Source organism: Vespa mandarinia, chromosome 2 (genome assembly GCF_050613455.1).
Source record: "Vespa mandarinia isolate Hongniang chromosome 2, ASM5061345v1, whole genome shotgun sequence".
In the NCBI taxonomy this organism is placed as follows: Eukaryota; Metazoa; Arthropoda; class Insecta; order Hymenoptera; family Vespidae; genus Vespa; species Vespa mandarinia.
Window position 1 is genome coordinate 3,175,001 of NC_140811.1, and position 19,170 is coordinate 3,194,170.

A 19,170-nucleotide genomic window follows, 5' to 3' on the forward strand; every position below is an offset into this window, starting at 1 on the left:
ATCGTCTTATTATCATTTAGAAATTTATCTTGAAATTCGCGCTGAAACTTTTAATAGAAGTCAACAAGTAAATTCATATATACATACATACATACATACATATATATATATATATATATATATATATATATCGTAGTTAAATGTTATCCTTGATATATACAAAATATATTAAATTATCGTCATAAAATCATGCATAATATAAAAACACTACACTGATATAAATCTTTTCTAACATTAATAACATTTAACTTTTAAAAATATGATAAAAGACGAATCATTAATTCAAACAATTCCAGAGCGAATTATGACGAATATAATTTATATGGATTGTTAAATCGTACGTGGGAAGTTTAAATGACGTTCGAAATGAATAAGAAGAAAAATACGTATTTCTAATCGATCGTCTTATTTTATCATTTAGAAATTTATCTCAAAACTTACACTAAAACTTTTAATAGAATCTAACAATTAGATACACATACATATATGTATATATATATATAGTAGTGAAATATTACCGTAGATAAATACAAAATACACCAAATAATCGTCGTAAAATCACACATAACATAAAAACACGACGTTTCCATTGTTCATAAAAAGGAAACATAAAACATAAAACTATCCACCGATATAAATCTTTTCAAACGATAACAATCTAATTTCTAAATATGATAAAACCACTGGTGTTATCATTGATTCAAAGAAATTCAGAGTGTGTTATGACGAATATACGATTTATAGGGATGTTTTAAATCGCACAAGGAAAGTTTTAAAGCACGTTCGAAATGGATAAGAAGACAAAGGACGAAAACGAAGACGAAGACACGTTCTAGTCGATCGTCTTGTTATCTCTCTACGGAATCTGCGCAAAACTCGCGCAGGAACGTTCAAGCGCCGACTCCGATGGAGTTTCGGCATCCGGTTTCCCCTGGGCGGAGTTTCAAAGCCCCTTTTCATGCTCCAAGAACCGCCCATGTCTACACCCTTGCCTCTCTCTCTCTCTCTCTCTCTCTCTCTCTCACTCTCTCTCTCCTTCTTTCACTCACTCACTCTCACTTACTCACTCACTCTCTCTCTCTCTCTGTCTGTCTCTTTTTTTTTCTCTATCTTTTTCGTCGGCATTTCTTCGGCAACGCGGACGCCTCCGCGGTGCGGCGCAAACGCGTCTCGAGAAAACGGCAGCTAATTTCGGAAGCGCTCGACCGCAGTGGCGCAGCCACCACTGCCGATGCTGTGGCTGGTCCAGCATCCTCCTTCAAATCTTCTTATTCTTATTCTTATCATCTTCTTTTTCTCTCTCGGTCTCTCTTTCTCTCTCTCTGTCTCTCTGTCTCTCTCTCTCTCTCTCTCTCTCTCTCTCTCTCTCTCTCTCTCTCTCTCTCTCTCTCTCTCTCTCTCTCTCTCTCTCTCTCTCTTGTACACACAATCTCACTCTTTCTCTCTATTCTCTCTTTATTCTTCTCTTTTTCTGTCAGTCTATCTGTCTCTTTTTCTGTCTGTCTCTCTCTGTCTCTTTCTCTCTTTCTCTCTTCATAAATCGTGTCTCCTTCCGCATCGATTCAGTGACTGGTGTCGTTTTATTTTTTGTTTATATCTTTGCGGTGTTTTTTTCTTTTATTTTCTTTTTTTATTGTTTATTTTTTTTTGTTTTCTTTTTTTTTTTTCTTAACAACGCTCTACCTTTCGTACAAGTTTGAAGTTCGTGAGTATCGAATTTTTGAAGATCGAATACATATATGTATCCACTTTCGTAGAATAATTCGAAATTGTTATTTTACTTTGTGCGTACATATTGAAAATAATTAAGAAGAAGAATCAAATGTTATAAAGAGGTGACAATATCGTGATATACAGTTCTATCAATCGTCATATTGGATCTACTTTTCTGTTTATTAAATACTTAATCCCATTATAATATAATTTTCTATTTATTTCTAATAATCTATTTACATCATTTCATTTCGTGTAATAATCAACGCTATTTTGGTTTTCTTCCTTTTTCTTTTTTTACCTTTCCTTTTTTCTTTCTATTCTTAAAGGGATAAGATTTACTTTAATTAATCGAAAAATTTGATTATTTTTACTAGATCCGAAATAATGAGCTTAATCTAATTAACATGTGAACGATACATAAAGTTGAAAGAAAATATCACGTTGAAAAAAAAAAAAAAAGAAATTATCTTTCGGAAATAAATGCAAATTTATTAAAGTTAATTCAAAAATATTACAATTTATCTCGAAATTGAAACAATCTTATTCATCGTAATAAATCGAATGTAATGACAAATTGAAAGAGTATTTCTACGAACGAATATTTTTAAAAGTTAATATAGTCAATCGATGAACGTGTTACGTGAATCATCATAGATCTAAAACAATTGTTTATTTTTAAAAGTGTTTTGAACGTAACGACTAGCCGAAAGTATATAATCGCATTTTCTTTTTCATTGTTAAAAATTTTTCCTTTTTTCCCCTATCGGAATAAAATGAGGGAGGTATATTATAAAAAACAAACCATTCAAATTATTATATTTTAAATCTAATAAAATTATTTGGTTCCGATGAATGTATAAAGGAAGATACGTGTACTGAGAGAAAATATTATTATATAGAATAGTAGTAGTGTCTCGTAGAAAGGAAGTTATCGATCGTAGTAATGGCAGAGTTGAAGAAAAACATGATGTAATAGATGATATATAAGGATGTTTAGACATAATATTAGAAGAGGAAAAAGACCGTTCGTTAAAATTCGTTCAATTTCGATGATCGGTTGCTTCAACGATATCGAGAAATAAATGAATAAAATCATATCCCGTCGGTCGATGATCGTCGTCGTCGTCGTCGTCGTCGTCGTCGTCGTCGTCGTCGTCGTCGTCGTTGCCATCGTCGTCGAGCATAATGATCGAACAACTTCGTAGTGATAATTTTTAAAGCACTCATTCCTTTCGCTTCTTTTTCTCTTTGAAACATTTAATTAAGTCGAATGATCGAATACCGATAACGATTAATACGAATGTAGTAAAGTGTTGAAAATAATTCGCAATTCGATAAATCATCATCATTCTTTTTCTTAATATCAATCACATAATATTCTATCATGATCAGGAATCTCTCATATACTTTTATTACTTCCTTTCCTTTTTGTACACTTCCATCTTGTTTCATAAATTATAAAGCGTCGTTTTTGTTGTTATCGTAGAAAAAGAACGTGCCCGTGATATAATCGATAGGTACATAAAATGATGGACACGATTAAAAAAACTCTGTTATATCGTTAAATCGTCTTTCGTGATCGACGGAACAAACAATTTCATTCCTTCTACGAATAAGATATATCAAATTTGCACTCGACTATCAATGATATCTATCCAATTGATAATAAAAAGTCGTAAAAGAGGATTAACGTTTTTAATTATCGAGTCAATCAAAATTATGGATTTTAAATTGTATCATTAGATCATTAATGAAAATCGTTATCTTATATAGATACGTTAATTAAAAAGTATTCAAAATTATTATTTAATTGCTCGTTAAACGTCTATAAAACGTGATGTAATAATTTCATTTCATTCTTTAATATCATCTTAATATATTATTTTTAACTCTTATCTCCGTACATTAATTTATATCCTAAAAGTTAATATTTTCCTTAGCATACGTTTTATATATATATATATATACATGTTACCCACATACACACACATACATATATATAGTTATACCTACATAAATTTACATGCGTTAAATAAAGTTATGTTAAATGCAAAAAAAAAAAAAAGAAATTGAACCATATCGACAAAATACCTATGCTAAAAGAAAAAAAAAATTAATCAATTAATTTTAATCCTTAGAACATATTTACGCGAACGAATATATAAAAAAAAAAAAATACAAAAAAAAACAAAAGAAATAAAACGAACAAATCGTTATCGGATTCTAAATCTTTGGATGTTCTCATTAATAAAAAAAAAAAAAAAAAAAAAAAGAAGAAGAAAGAAAGAAAAAAGAAAGAAAGAAAGAAAGAAAGAAAGAAAGAAATTTAACCAAAAAACACATTGTTCATTTTCAGAAGGACGTAGCTCGCATTGCGTCGGCTGCGGTGGACGAATTCACGACCAGTGGATATTGAGGGTGGCGCCTAATCTCGAGTGGCATGCTGCCTGTTTGAAGTGTGCCGAGTGTCAGCAATTTTTGGACGAACATTGCACCTGCTTCGTACGCGACGGGAAGACGTACTGCAAGGGAGATTACGTCAGGTGAGAGAAAGGAAGAGGATACTAAACAAAAAAAATTTTAATAATAATAATAATAATAATAATAATAATAATAATAATAATAATAATAATAATAATAATAATAATAATAATAATAATAGAAGAGGAATACTAAAAAAAAAAAAATAATTAAGAAGAAAAATTAATTACACAAAAATATTATTTCTTCTCTCTCTCTCTCTCTCTCTCTCTATATATATATATATATATATATATATATATATATATATATATATATATATATATATATATCTAAAATTAAGAGACTCTGAGAAGACTTTGCAACCCTTTAAAAAGTAATCCCCAAAAAGCCCTTCCACGAAATAGTTATTCCTTGAAAATATACACACACACATACACAAATACATACATATACATATATAGATACACTTGATCCCTCCTTTTCTTATTTTTTCTCCTATCTTTCTCTCTTTCTCTTTCTTTTTCTTTCTTTCTTTCTTTCTTTCTTTCTTTCTTTCTTTCTTTCTTTCTTTCATTCTTTCTACTTGGTATCGTTATCGGTTTTCGTATTTTTCCTTTTTACGATCCACCGTCATAAAATCCATGGTTGCTGCCGATAATAGTAGCGTTGATACTGGTGTACCCATTGGCGAGTGGCGATGGTGTTGATGGTGGTGATGATGGTGGAGTGGAAAAAAGAAAAAGAAAAAGAAAAAGATAGTATAGAAAGAGAAAGATACGCGTTCACGAATTCCAGGAAAAAAGGTGGAAGGCTTACGCTCGAATCCCGATCGAAGTCTGCGGTATGGTAATTAATGCAAAACTGTCCCTCTTGTCAGAGTGAACCCGCTACATTCTCTCTCTCTCTCTCTCTCTCTCTCTCTCTCTCTCTCTCTCTCTCTCTCTCTCTCTCTCACACACACACACACACGTTTTCTTATACTTGCATAGATACACATATATACATATATAAATATATACATAACACACACACACACACACACATATATATATATACATATATATATATATACTGGTAACACGCGATAGGACGCCGTACCAGGAGGCTGTGACCGGGATTGAAAAGGAATAAAGAAACGCATTCTGGAGGAATAAAAGAGAGAAGGAAGAAAAGAAAATGAAAAGAGAAGAAAAAAGGAAGATGTGTATGCGTGAGAAAGAGAGAGAGAGAGAGAGATTGTGTGTGTGTGACTGCGAAGTATTTTTATCTGTGAACCCGTAGCAACGAGTAACAAACGCCATATAAACTCCGATCGAGTCGTCCTGTTTCGTTCGAACGAAAAACCAAACCAAACTAAACTAAACGGAACGAAACGAAATGAAACGAAACGAAAAATCTCTCGTCTCGTCTCGTATCGTCTCGTCTCGTCTCGTCTCGTCTCGTCTCGTCTCGTCTCGTCTTGTCTCTTCTCGTCTACATTTTCGTCTTCGTCTTCGTCTTCGTCTTCGTCTTCGTCTTCGAATCCTCGCGTAATGTAGGTATGCAACGTGTTCGAGACAAGGAACATGTGCACCGACGATTCGCGCGTGCAACTGTATGCAACGAAAGAAAAGAAAAAAAAAAAAAAAAAAAAGAAAAAAAAAGAAAAGAAAGAGAGAAAAAGAATGAAGAAACAGAAAAAGAAACAGAAAAAGAAACAGAAAAAGAAAAAAGAGCGTAGTAACGTCGGCTCGCGCTCGAGCTTGCGGAATTAAAACCGACGACGGATTGAAGCTTTCGACGGGAGACAGGAGTCTCACTCTCACTCTCTCTCTCTTTTTTTGGCTTTTTTCTCTCTCCTCTTTCCTTTCTTTTTTTTTTTTTATTCGTTATCCTTTTTCTTTCCTTCCCTTTTTTTTTTCAAGGCTCTTCCGGACGAAATCGTACGTATCGTATTCGCAAAGGTGGAAATGCGGAGGGGAGTAGAGGGGGTAAATGATATTATAATTTCTTTAAGGGTAGATCTTATTAAAAGGGTTGAAGTTAAATCAAAAAGAAAAATTCGCGTTATAGTATAACATCAATATATCGATATATTAATATTCTCCATCATAATTATCTATTGTTACATTGTTTTTTTTTAATATTTTATATATATATATATATATATATATTATATTTATTTATTTTCTTATTTGTACACTTTATATTTTTTAATAATCAATATTACTAATACCCGTATATATCGTTTCTATTATATTTTTAAACGTATAATATAACTTCATGGATTCGAAAAAAAAAATTTTTGTTTAATATTCTTTCTTTAATATCCTTTACGTTCTATATATTTTTTTTTAATATATATATATATATATCAAATCATTCACATTTCCGTATGTTCTTATTATTATCCATATTTCTTTGATAATACTCTTCCTCAGTTAGATTAGAATCGAAATTTTGTTCAATCGAAATTATATAAATCTCTTCTTTGAAAATATCCACATTTCTTTTCATTTAATTTCTATTTAAATAGAACCGTCGTGCTAAATGGGACGCCATTAGCACGCGATCGAATTTAAATGGCGGGGGAAAAAAGGAACGGAGTGTAAAGGAGACAATCGTGCACAGTTCGACGTTCTCTTTCGTCCAAGATATTTTCTTCGTTCGATGTGTTTACATCGCAATGAAGAAACAAAGATCTTTTATGTCACTTTCTTTTTCTTATTTTCCTTTTTCGCTTTTTTTCTCTTTTTCAACGTACACCCACTCGCCGAGTGTACTTTTTCGGGAGGTGGGAGGGGGTGGCCAAGGGGAGTATTTCTTTTTTTTTCTTGTTTCTTCTCTCTCTCCCACTCTCTCTCTCTCTCTCTCTCTCTCTCTCTCTCTCTCTCTCTTTCATTTTTTCTCTCGTTCCTCTTTTCTCGAACTTCTTCTCCCCTCTTTTTTTTTCTTCTGGCAGGTACGATTTACGAAGACGACATGGACCAAATATTTTTCTCCCTCGGGGACAGAAAGTTTATTTGCATTGATCCGTCAAACGTCGAAACGCCTTCGGGAAGGCCGAACGAGAGAAGAGAGACTGGCATATCCGGTCGACGTGAATTCACTCCAAGACAAGACATTCGCCGGTTAGCTTGTTTGTTGTCCCTGTCGCTTAGTCAGAAAAGTCAAAACGAGAGAAGCGAGCTCATTTCTTTCTCTCTCTCTCTCTCTCTCTCTCTCTCTTGCTTTTTCTCTCTCTCTCTCTCTCTCTCACTCATTCATTCATTTTCTCACTAACTCAGTATCTCGATTCTACTCGACCTTTCGGTAACTACTCGAATCAGAAACGAAATATCATCCCTTTTTGTGAATTAGATTGCAATTAGCACGACCGATATATCGATCGATTTCTTCCGTGAAAAGAAAAAAAATGTTATTTCTTTGTAACCTTTACAAGTTAGTAATTATTTATTTAAGAAAAAAAAAAAAAAAAAAAAGAAAAGGAAAAAAAGAAAAGATAAAAAGTAACGAACAATTTTTTCTCTTATGACAATTAAATAGAAAGAGAAAAAGAAAAGAAAGAGAAGATATTTGATCTTTAATCTACGATTAATTCGCTTAGATATCTGAGTTTCGCTATTCTTTCTTTTTTCTCTTTTTTTACGCCGTCTCTCATTTATTTAGAAGAAAAAAAAATCGTCACGACGGACGGCGGTGGTAGTTGCTTTTGTAGTGAACGAAGAAAAGAAAAAAGAAAATAAATCACCCTCCACCCATCTAAGCCACCCCCAACTTTACCTCCCCTCAATGAACTACGTTGAAATTTTCGTTCGACGAAAAAAAAGGAAAAAACAAAAAAAAAAGCAAACCTTTCTTCTCTTCTTTCCCCAATCTTCGAAAGTTCGTAAGTAAAGTTATTTATTCAAAACAAAAAAAAAACAAAAAAACAAAAAAAAAAGAAAAGGTTAAAGAAGAGAAAAAAATTATCAACGAAGAAAATTTGTTCTTACAGAAGTTTCTTATATAGAAGTACACGTATACATACCCATAGAATATTTTATAATATTTGATATAACATTCAGTTTCATCCAACAGCTCCTTATTACCACCACCCCTTTATCTCCCATTCTCTCGCCCCTTCCCGCAACCCCGTTATCCACCGATCACCTCTCTCCCGTTACAAAATCGATTTTCTAAACGCGAAGTTAGCGAATATGCCATAACGCGTGAACATAAATAACGTATCATCGTATTCCCATGTAGTACAAACTGAGTTTATGCTTCTCGTTTCTACACGATATTACGATATATAAGAAAATATATAGGAAAGGTTATTATAGGGAACGGGTAAGAATATTAGCCAGACCGAGTCATATATTTTGAGCCGATGTGAAACGTTCGGTTGGATTATGAGCTTGCATGAGAGCCACCCACGCGATTCGCTCTCGCTTCGCATTGCACTATCAGATATTGAAGTGTATCATAACTTATGAGAAACGACCGAGAGGAAGAGAGAGAAAGAGAGAGAGAAAGAGAGAGAGAGAGAGAGAGAGAACCTAGGATGCTATCGAGATTAGGATGTACGCCGATAAATATTCTATCTATCTCTTTCTCTCTTTCTCTTTCTCTCTTTCTCTCCTTCTCTTTCTCTCTTTCTCTCTTTCGTACTAGCGTATTGGCTGTACTAGCATAAACTGTTATACATCATAAGCCATATTTGCAAAGTGGATGAGAGTATCGAATAACGATAAATATATGTATTTTCATGATAGTTTCAACAAATTCCGATAACGTATCTATATATATATATATGTATATATATATATTTTTATTTCACGAAAGATGAAAATTATTGAATATGTTCTCATGGCTTTTCCTTATCACTGTGTTTCTCTCTATCTCTCCCTCTTTCTCTCTCTCTCTCTCTCTCTCTGTCTCTCTCTCTCTCTCTCTCTCTCTCTCTCTCTCTCTCTCTCTCTCTCTCTCTCTCTCTCTCTCTCTCTTTTCAAATTTTATACAATTTCATAACGTTTAAACATCGACGATTCGTATCATTGTATTTAAAAAAAAAAAATTGTAGAAAAAAATGTCGATACATATTGTCTGTACATTTAATTTTTCGACTTCTTTTATTTTCATTATACTTAATTAAGTATCAAATATCTGTTCGAGATTTTTTTCTTTCTTTCTTTTTTTTTTTTTTTTTCTAAATTATCGACTATGATAACCAACAATGGATATTATCGACGCCAACGCAAACCATCGATCAATCGATCGTACTAATGATATCTGAATTAAATTCCGTAAATTTTTTATTCAAACGTTTATTCTCCGTCGAGATTATGAAATATAAAAAAGGAAATATATAATAATGAGATATCAAATTGATATCTAATTAATTTCAACATTAGAAAATATCAAATCTCACATACGTACGTTTTATATTCGATAATTATGATCGATATATTAAATGATCGTATTAAGGAGACCTGGATGAAAAGTTCTTATTTGATTTTAAATATCAATTAATCTTTTTTCGAAATTTTTCCTTTTCTTTTTCTTTTCTTTTTTTTTCTCTTCTCTCTTCTTTTTTTTCTTCAGATTGCACGGACATTCCTAGGCTCTTCTCTCTTATAATTTTTACGATCGAAAAGAAAGGAAGAAACAAGAGAAAAAAGAAAAAAAAGAAAAAAAGAAAAGAAAAAAGAACAAAAATTAAATTAAAACATCTGGAAGATGAGTAATTGATTTTTAAAATCGTCCACGAACTTTCAATCTATCCCGTACTTATGATCAATTTTCCCAATTGAAAATTCCAAACTATCTTTTGCGAAGACGGAATAATAAAAAAATCAGAAATCGAACTAATCTTATTATAAGAAATTTTCTAATGTTTAAGTTTTCATTCAGTGATTATAATCAATAATACATGATGTCGATATTACATAATCAAATACTATATATATATATATATATATACATATGATACATGAATTAAATACTGTAAATTTTTTATTCAAATATTTCTACCTCGAGATTATGAAATATAAAAAAGGAAATATGTAATAATGAGATATAAAATTAATATCTAATTAATTTCAACATTAGAAAATGTCAAATGTATATACATATGAATTATGTATTTTTCATACATTATGAAAAATATTTTTCGTATTGAATGTTTCAGACTTTTCGGGACGAAGTGTGACAAGTGCAGTCAGTGTTTCAGCAAGAACGAATACGTGATGAGGGCAAAGACCAAGATCTATCACGTGAATTGTTTTCGTTGTTCGGCTTGCATGAGGAAGCTTTTACCGGGCGATGAATTCGCCCTGAGACAGGACGGATTATTTTGTTTGCACGATCACGAAATAGTTGAAAGTGGAAAATTTTGTCCCACTGGCGGTGTACCAGGGAGCGAGAATAACAACAACGCTTCCTTAACAAATAATAATCATCATTTGCATCCAAACGACGGATCGATGTCAGGTAATAAACCCAAAATTTTTTGTCTTCGTATATATATATATATATATATATATATATATATATATATATATATATATATATATAAAGAAATTACACGATTGATATATACAAAAAAAAAAAATAAATAAATAAAAAGATGAGAATAAGAATAAATGAAATAAATAAGTACATTTAATAAAGATAAAAAAAAAAATAAGAAGAAGAAGAAATAAGGAGACGTGCGTTTTCTTGTTTAAGAAAGAAAGAATGAAAGAAAGAAGGAAAGAAAGAAAGAAAAAAAAAAAAAAAAGAGAAAAAAAGAAAAAGAAAAGAAAAAAAGATGTGTGGATCGTGCGTAGTTATGTACGACAGTAGTTGGCAGGGTGGTGTTACATTTGACACCTCTCGTATACTCTAAAGACTTGTCAAACCACTGTGTCCGTCGCTTTGAAATTCGTTTTCGAGCAGTAGTTTTCAAGTTCGGATAGAATGAGTTAAGACGAGACGTCAATTTCGGTCTGCTACTCCAATGATTTCCATAAAGGAATCACGGTGATAAACAGATCACAAAAGACGAAATGAGTTACCGTGTCACGTTGTGGTGACACGTTCGTACCGTACTGTTTGCATGGGAATTAGCAAGCAAAATTTATTCCTCTCTCTCTCTTTCTCTCTAATCTTTTTAACTCGTTCTCTCTCTCTCTCTCTAATCTTTTTAACTCGTTCTCTCTCTTTCTCTCTTTTTTTCTCTCCCTTTTTCTCTAGTAGATATTCCTAGTCACGTTTTTAACCATGCAGTAGAACCACTCGTATCGTTCTAATCGAAATTTAATTTACGTTACATAAATTAAAAGCTGACGATAAACTTTAGATTGCATAGCATATAATATGCATAACCATTTATTTGATTCACTTATTTTCTTAAATAAAAGTCTTTTAAAATATAGAATATAAATGATTTCATTATATCGAGTTTAATTATGCAATATTTATTCCAAGTTACTTACGATAAATCTTGTATTTATATTCATTCAATATATATGTATATATATATATATACACATATATACACATATATATTATATATGATATACATTTACATACATACATATATAATATATATTTTATAAATATATATATATATATATATATATATATGTGTAGCTTAATTACTCGTTTTATAGAAATAAGAAATTGAACAAAAAAAGTAAAAAAATTCTCTTTTTCTATTTCTCACTCTCTCTCTTTCTCTCTCTCTCTCTCTCTCTCTCTCTCTCTTTTTCTCTGTTGTCGTCGTGAAAATTATCATAGTAGATTATCATAGATTATTACATCGTTCATAATTCAATATATCGGACGCCTCGGACGTACTCATATTACCTAATATGGGCGGTGGTAGATGGACACTGAGCCATGTAATCCCAAGCGTGTAGGAAGAGAGGGTGTAGTGGTCAAGCCTTTAAGGTCTCAACGGCTTCAATTATCAACACCTAATTACACGTGCCGATCCTAACACAACACTATAGTCGCTTACCACCACCGTCCACGTAGTCATTGCCGTTGTTATCGTCGTTATCGTCGTTGTCCTTGTCGTTCCCATCGCCGATGACGGAAATCCCTTGTATTTCGTAGATATGCTTTACCCTCGGGCCAAGAACCCTTTTGTAAATTTGCTCTTTGTGCCCCGATACTCAACTAGAAAATCCTTTAGACATTCTGATCCACGAATAAATTTCATTAGAAGGCATGCTCGTTATCCGTCGAAATTATTCGTCGAAATTATTCGTCGTCTCAATGTCGTCGGCATTTTAATTATGTTGTTTTTTGTTTTTTGATCCTCAATTTTTGATCTTTTCTTCATGAATCTTCTTTTATTTTTCTTTTCTATAGCTTTTTACATATATATTTATATATATATATATATTTTTTTTTTCTTGTTCATTTTTTCTTTTCCTTCTTTTTTTTTCCGTTCTTTCACATAATTATTAAAAATCGTTATTACATTAATACGATCGAATGAACGACCAAATGAAATTGAAATGTCGTCAACAGTAGAATAAATTTGTTGGTATTCAGCCAATTTGAAATTTATTTTCATTGTAAATACGAGACGTTAAGTCGTACGTACGGATTTATATTACGGTCATTACGATCAACGTTGAAATGAAATTTCAACAAAGATAAAGAGAAAGAAATAGAGCGAGAGAGAAAGAGAGAGAGAGAGAGAGAGAAAGATGGCAATATTGACGATCATTCACAATGTTCATCTTACCGAGCAAACAGAGCTAGTATTTCGTTCTATTTTTAACTATGCCATTAAATGATATTGAACTATAGTAATAATTGATACCTACGTTAACTTCAAAATGGATTCATTGTGTCTCTGTGTGTATGTCTGTATGCGTCCGTGTATGTTAATTATAATTTATTTATTTCTTTTTTATTTTGTTTTCTCTCTTTTTCTTTTCTTTTTTTGTTTCTTTTTTTTCTTTTTTTTTTTTGACGGAACTAGTTTTCTCAAAATCGAAGTGACTCTTTTCTTTTTCTTTCGAAAATTTTCCTCACCTGCTCGTAGCTCTTTTGTCCTTTTTCCACGTTACTATTATTTGGTTAGGATACCAAAAATAAAGAGAGAAAGAGAGAGAGAAAGAGAAAGAGAAAGTAAGAGTAAGAAAGAGAAAGCTAGAGAAGATTTCATTTGTCCAGCAGCATCTTCTTGCATTATCCTCCTTCTGTTTTACCATTGGCAAACAATCGATTCCATCGAAATACTAATAAACCTATCTTGTCTTGTACTAACTACGAACCCTTCAACCCTTTTAAATACTCTTATTTCGATAATCCAAATTCCACATTTCTAAATGTCCATTAAATGCCAGTTGCCAAATTTCTCAGACAGATAACTATTCTTTCTCTTTCTCCCTCTCTCTCTCCGTCTCTCTCTCTCTCTTTCTCTCTCAAATATTTAAACTATGTACACATGGGATAATTAATTTCGAAATAAAGAACATAATTTTTTATTATTCCTTTAATATGTATGTATGCAAGTACATATTACTTTGTCTTAAATAACGTGGTATCATCGTTCAAAATTTATTTAACAGTTAACTCTCAAGGAATACATCGGAGATTTTATTTTTGTTTCATTCCCGAAATATCATCGTAAATTTAAATATATTTATAATATCAATATTTTAATTTAAAATTAAACTTCGTAATTATAAAAATACTAAATTGCTACATTGTAATTATTACTTCCTACTTATATATATAAATATCCAAAATGTAGATGACCTTGACGCGAAGTCAATAATCAACTTTTCTTTCCTGAATTCGAAGTCAACGACATGATTGTGAATTCAGTTTAAATTAAAATTCATCATAAATTATATACTACATTATAATTAATTATCATTTTATTAATTTTCTGTTCTTTTTCTTCCTTTCTTTCTTTTTTTCCTTTTTTTTTTGTTTTCTTTTTTCTCTTTTTTTTTTTTTTTGTTTTTTTTTTTTTTTCTTAATGAATCCTAAACGAGTATTACCTAGATCCGTGAAATCTGATCAAAATGTCGAACGTTCTTGTAAATATTTAACAAAGATAATGATTATTAACATATTCTTGAGAGATCGATTCAACGAATTTTTTCGTTCTTTTTTTTTTCTTTTTTTTTTTTTTTTTTTTTTTTTTAAGAAAAAGAAGGAAGGAAAAAGGAAGAAAAAAAAAATTGAAAGAGAAAAAAAAATATGAAATTCACGAAGACTTTAGTGAAGCACTGTAAATCAAATAGAACCGATCGAAAGGAACTTGGGAACGTACTCCAGAGGAAGAACCGACAGACACGTTGTTATTCAAGGACGTACTGCAACGCGCGAGCTATGGTCACGAATGCGCGGATCCGAGTTTGCTCATCGACAATATTGTTTCTTCGTTCTTCTGCTCTCAAGTCTGCTGTGCCGCAAGAGAAATAAAGAAAGAGGGAAAGAAATAAATAAAGAAAAAGAGAGATAGAGAGAGAGAGAGAGAGAGAGACGTGATCGTTGTCGGTGCCCTTTACGTTCTTCACCGGCCATATTGAAACAGTATCCGGATCTCCCATTAGCTTGGACCTCGATCGTTTTGCAGGACCGGTTGGTACGATACGCGTTGATCTCCCTAAGTTCATTTCTTTTAAGGGCACCGATTCTATTCAAACGTTTTCTCTACCCTTCGACACGTACGCTGATTAAAATACCAATAACGAGTCTTACGAATATTTTTCTAATGTAACGTTGAAGGATCGAAAAATTAATATTTTTAATTAGTATTGTCGATCGATTCTCCGACAATTAAGTTATACCCTAATTTAATGAATTCCTGTAACTAATTTTGATCATTAACAATTATTGTTTCATCGATCGGTTTTATCTATTTATGGCGTTAATAATTCTTAAGATCAACGATTCCCTTCAAACGTTTTCTAACTTACGACAAGTACCACGAAGGGATGTGAATGTCATCAGGAAGTCTTACGAATATTTTTCACGATGATGAAGGATCGATGAAAATTTATCTTCTTAATTAAAATTGTCGATCAATGATAATCAATAATCTTCTAATTAAATACATTTAGACTTCTACGGCTAATTTTAATCATCATTGTCGTATTTCAATCAATAGATCGATGATATCAATAAAAACAAAAAGATTTTTAATTTACATATGTAATTAAAATAAGATCAATTTGAATCGAAATATTGTTAACAATTATCTACATAATTCTATAAAAGAAAAAAAAAAAAAGAAAAGAAAAGATCATTATACCCATATCGAATTTTGATTCTATTTTAGACTCTGGATCAGAGAGTGGTTCTCATAAGGCCGGCGTTGGTGGTGCACGAGGAACCGGAAGTCATAAGAGCGGTGGTGGTTCCGACGGTAAACCAACCAGAGTACGTACGGTTTTGAATGAGAAACAACTTCATACTTTAAGAACGTGTTACGCCGCAAATCCAAGACCGGACGCATTGATGAAGGAACAATTGGTCGAGATGACCGGATTAAGTCCAAGAGTTATCAGGGTATGGTTCCAAAACAAAAGATGTAAGGATAAGAAGAAGACGATAGCAATGAAACAACAAATGCAAGAGAAGGTAATAAAATAAACGTTGTCCACTATCTTTTGATGAAAATAATTATTGATTAGATTGTCAATTAGCTTGTCGATATAGATTTAATTATTTCTTTCTCTTTTTTCCCTTTTCTTTCTTTCTTTCTTTCTTTCTTTTTTTTTTCTTTTTTTTTTTTTACAAATCTTTTTGTTATACACGACCGAGATTGTATTGATTTAATGGATCGAAGTGCTTTCCGTTGCAGGACGGGCGTAAATTGGGTTTCGGCGGTATGCATGGGATACCAATGGTGGCGAGTAGCCCTGTTAGACACGAAAGCCCCATCGGCATGACACCTCTAGAAGTGCAAGCCTATCAACCACCTTGGAAAGCTCTATCGGACTTTGCCTTGCATACGGATCTCGATAGGTTGGATCCCAATGCGCCAGCCTTTCATCATTTGGTCTCCCAGGTATAAATAGAAATTTCTCTGTGTACAGTTAGAAAATGGATCCAAATTTTGTTCTAGATTAATTTACAAAAATCAATCACACTTTTTCGTATATTTCTTAAATTAATTTCTTTCTCGTTTCTTTTTGTTTTGTTTTTTTTTTTGTCTTTTTTCTTGTCAGATTATAAAACTACAAGCTTTAAAATAATATAATTGATTTTTTTAAAATCATTTTTAAAAACTTTTCACCCTCACCCTATATATATATAATATAATATATAAATTATAATATATATTAATTATATATATATATAAAAGAATAAAGAAGAATTTGATTATATTTCAGATGCACGGTTATGACATTCATGGAGGAGCACCACCACAACTTCCACCTCCAGGAATGCTCGGTGGTCCAATGAACGACGGTGGTGGCGGTGGAGGTGGTGGCCCTTTACCTCCACCAGGTCCTCATCATCCTGGAGGTGGTGGTCCAGATATGGGTCAACATCCTGATAGTACCGATAGCTACGTCACTTATCTCGAAAGTGACAGCGATTCGTTACATCACGATACGGGTAGTCCATAGTGTCGTCGTACCTATCGTCTATGGCTCGTACATGGCAAAGCTCAAAGTTTAGTACAGTTCAAGATAATGATCGACATATTGTTGATCGTAAACTTAAGATCTCTCCATTGACGAGAAATAAGCTCGATGACGAGCAATGACGAAAAAATAAACGGGAGACCCGTTGGTCTCTCTCTCTCTCTCTCCTCTCTCTTTCTCTCTCTCTCTCTCTCCCTCTTTCTCAATTTCTTTTTCGCAGAATATCTTTTTCTCTCTATCTCTTTATCACTTTCTCTCTATCTTTTTCTTTCTTCTTCTTCTTCTTCTTCTTTTTCTTTATTTTTTTCTTTCTTTCTATCTGCCTTACTATCGTCATCGTCGATGGATTCTATATATTGTACATAGAACAAATAATGCTCGTGAAATCACGCGACACGTGCCGATTTAGATCCGTTTAATAGATTCATATTAGATGAGAGAAAAGATAAGGATTATAGAAATGGTGTGAATCTTCCGATCGATAAATTTATTGATCGAAACGAATAGTATTAATTTAGGGAATCTACGAACACAACGATGGTAAGTATTACAAAAGAAAGAAAGAAAGGAAGGAAGGAAAGTGAAAAGGAGGAAGGGAAAAAGGATATGCGCTTTAAAAGGGTGCTGAACGGTGCTGAAATAGAAAAGTTGTGTCCATGCGAAAAGATGTCACAGCGATCGTAGAAAGTTTCGATTTCTTTTTTTTTTTTTTTTCTTTTTTTTTTATTGGAACATAAATCATGATCTATCGTGTGATCATGTGTTTTAGAAGAAATATCGAATTTGTATTTTTTTTTTTTTTTCAAGCCAATGTTTGCTCAATACAAAAAATAGAGAAAAAAATATTACTTGAATCTTTCCACTTGTTCTTCTTATGTATAATATTTTTGTTCTTGTCTTTTTTTTTTTCTTTCTTTCCCTCCTTTCTTTCTTTCTTTCTTTAAACAAAGCGACCAGAAATCTTGAATCGATCGAATAAAATTAATCGATGTAATCTCTTTTTTTTTCTTTCTTTCTTTCTTTCTTTCTTTCTTTCTTTCTTTCTTTCTTTCTTTCTTTCTTTCTTTTTTCCCCTTTTACAAAAATCATTTTATTTTTATATTTTACTTAAGAATCTAAAATGCCATAGGGCTTATCAAAATTTTGTGAACTTTTCTCGAAAAATGTAATTATTACTTGCGATCCATCCAAAAGTGTAATTTCTGCGTAAGGGTTGATTGTTTAAACAGTTCAAAATTAATTTGTTACAAATAGATCGGTGTAATTGAAAAATTGGAAAAACCTTTGTAATGATCTTTAATCGAATTGATTTTGAATTGTTTGAATTATTGAGGATATTAGATTAAATTACAATCTTTACTAATGCACATCAATGTAAACCGATCAATAATTTAAATATTTAAAGCAATTCAAACACTTTGGCAATCTCTAATCTAGAATATATACGATTTATTTGTCGAAATAAATCAATATTAATATTATATGTAAAAAAATCTTTCGAAAATTATATTCACGTTAAGATTCCTTTTCCCGCGTTAATGCTAAATCATATTCTTTTAAATTACAGCAATAATTTATAACATACAGTAGTATCAACGTTTAACATATAATGGATCCAGAGATTTGTTAAAAATATTTAAAATATTATTATTAATTGTTTCGATAAAATGAAATTCGATGGCCAAAGTATTAATTATCCCTGACAATTGTGAAATTGTTTTTATCATATTGAATTTTCTATCGAAGTATCTTGATCGAATACAGCACTTTATCCCAAGGTAAAGAGGGGGGAGGGGGAGATAAGAAGAGGATGAAAAATCACCGATGGTGATTTTTTTTTTCCTTTTTTTTCTTGAAACGAAAAATATAATAATGATTTCCAACGACAACGTACGACGACAGCTTATACGAAATGTACATAATTATTGTTAATGTCGTTGCTGTAAAATTGAAGCGATTTCAAGATCATTAATATACTCAGGCCCAAATAATAATAATAATAATAATAATAATAATAATAATAATAATAATAATAATAATAATAATAATAATAATAATAATAATAATAATAATAATAATAATAACAATAATAATAACAATAATAATTATGATAATGATAATAATAATAATAGTTATAATAATAATAGTAATGATAATAATAACAATAATAATAATAATAGTAATAATAATAATAATAATAATAATAATAATAATAATAATAATAATAATAATAATAATAATAATAATAATAATAATAATAATAATATAGTTAATATAAATAGCGAACGACGTATACATACTGATGTTATATTTAATAATTACACACTATCCCCGATTATGTTGTAAGTTTATGAACATCTTCTTGAAAACCCAAACGCAGTCATTAAATATATCA

The 19,170-nt window shown here is 31.4% G+C and overlaps 1 protein-coding gene across 4 annotated transcripts in view; it reads left to right on the plus strand.

The window, feature by feature from the left end:
* Positions 1-16,938, plus strand: part of tup (LIM1_Isl and LIM2_Isl domain-containing protein tup) — an 88,747-nt gene extending 71,809 nt beyond the window's left edge. For 3 of the 4 annotated variants that reach the window (XM_035888244.2, XM_035888240.2, XM_035888241.2), the window contains exons 3-7: positions 4,073-4,259; positions 10,352-10,653; positions 15,461-15,762; positions 15,971-16,192; positions 16,518-16,938. In XM_035888244.2, the coding sequence (XP_035744137.1) occupies positions 4,073-4,259; positions 10,352-10,653; positions 15,461-15,762; positions 15,971-16,192; positions 16,518-16,757 (1,253 nt within the window). In that variant the 3' untranslated portion in view covers positions 16,758-16,938. The remainder of the gene's footprint in view (positions 1-4,072; positions 4,260-10,351; positions 10,654-15,460; positions 15,763-15,970; positions 16,193-16,517) is intronic. The other variant, XM_085665053.1, reaches the window with a different exon arrangement.
* The last annotated feature ends 2,232 nt before the right edge of the window (positions 16,939-19,170 follow it).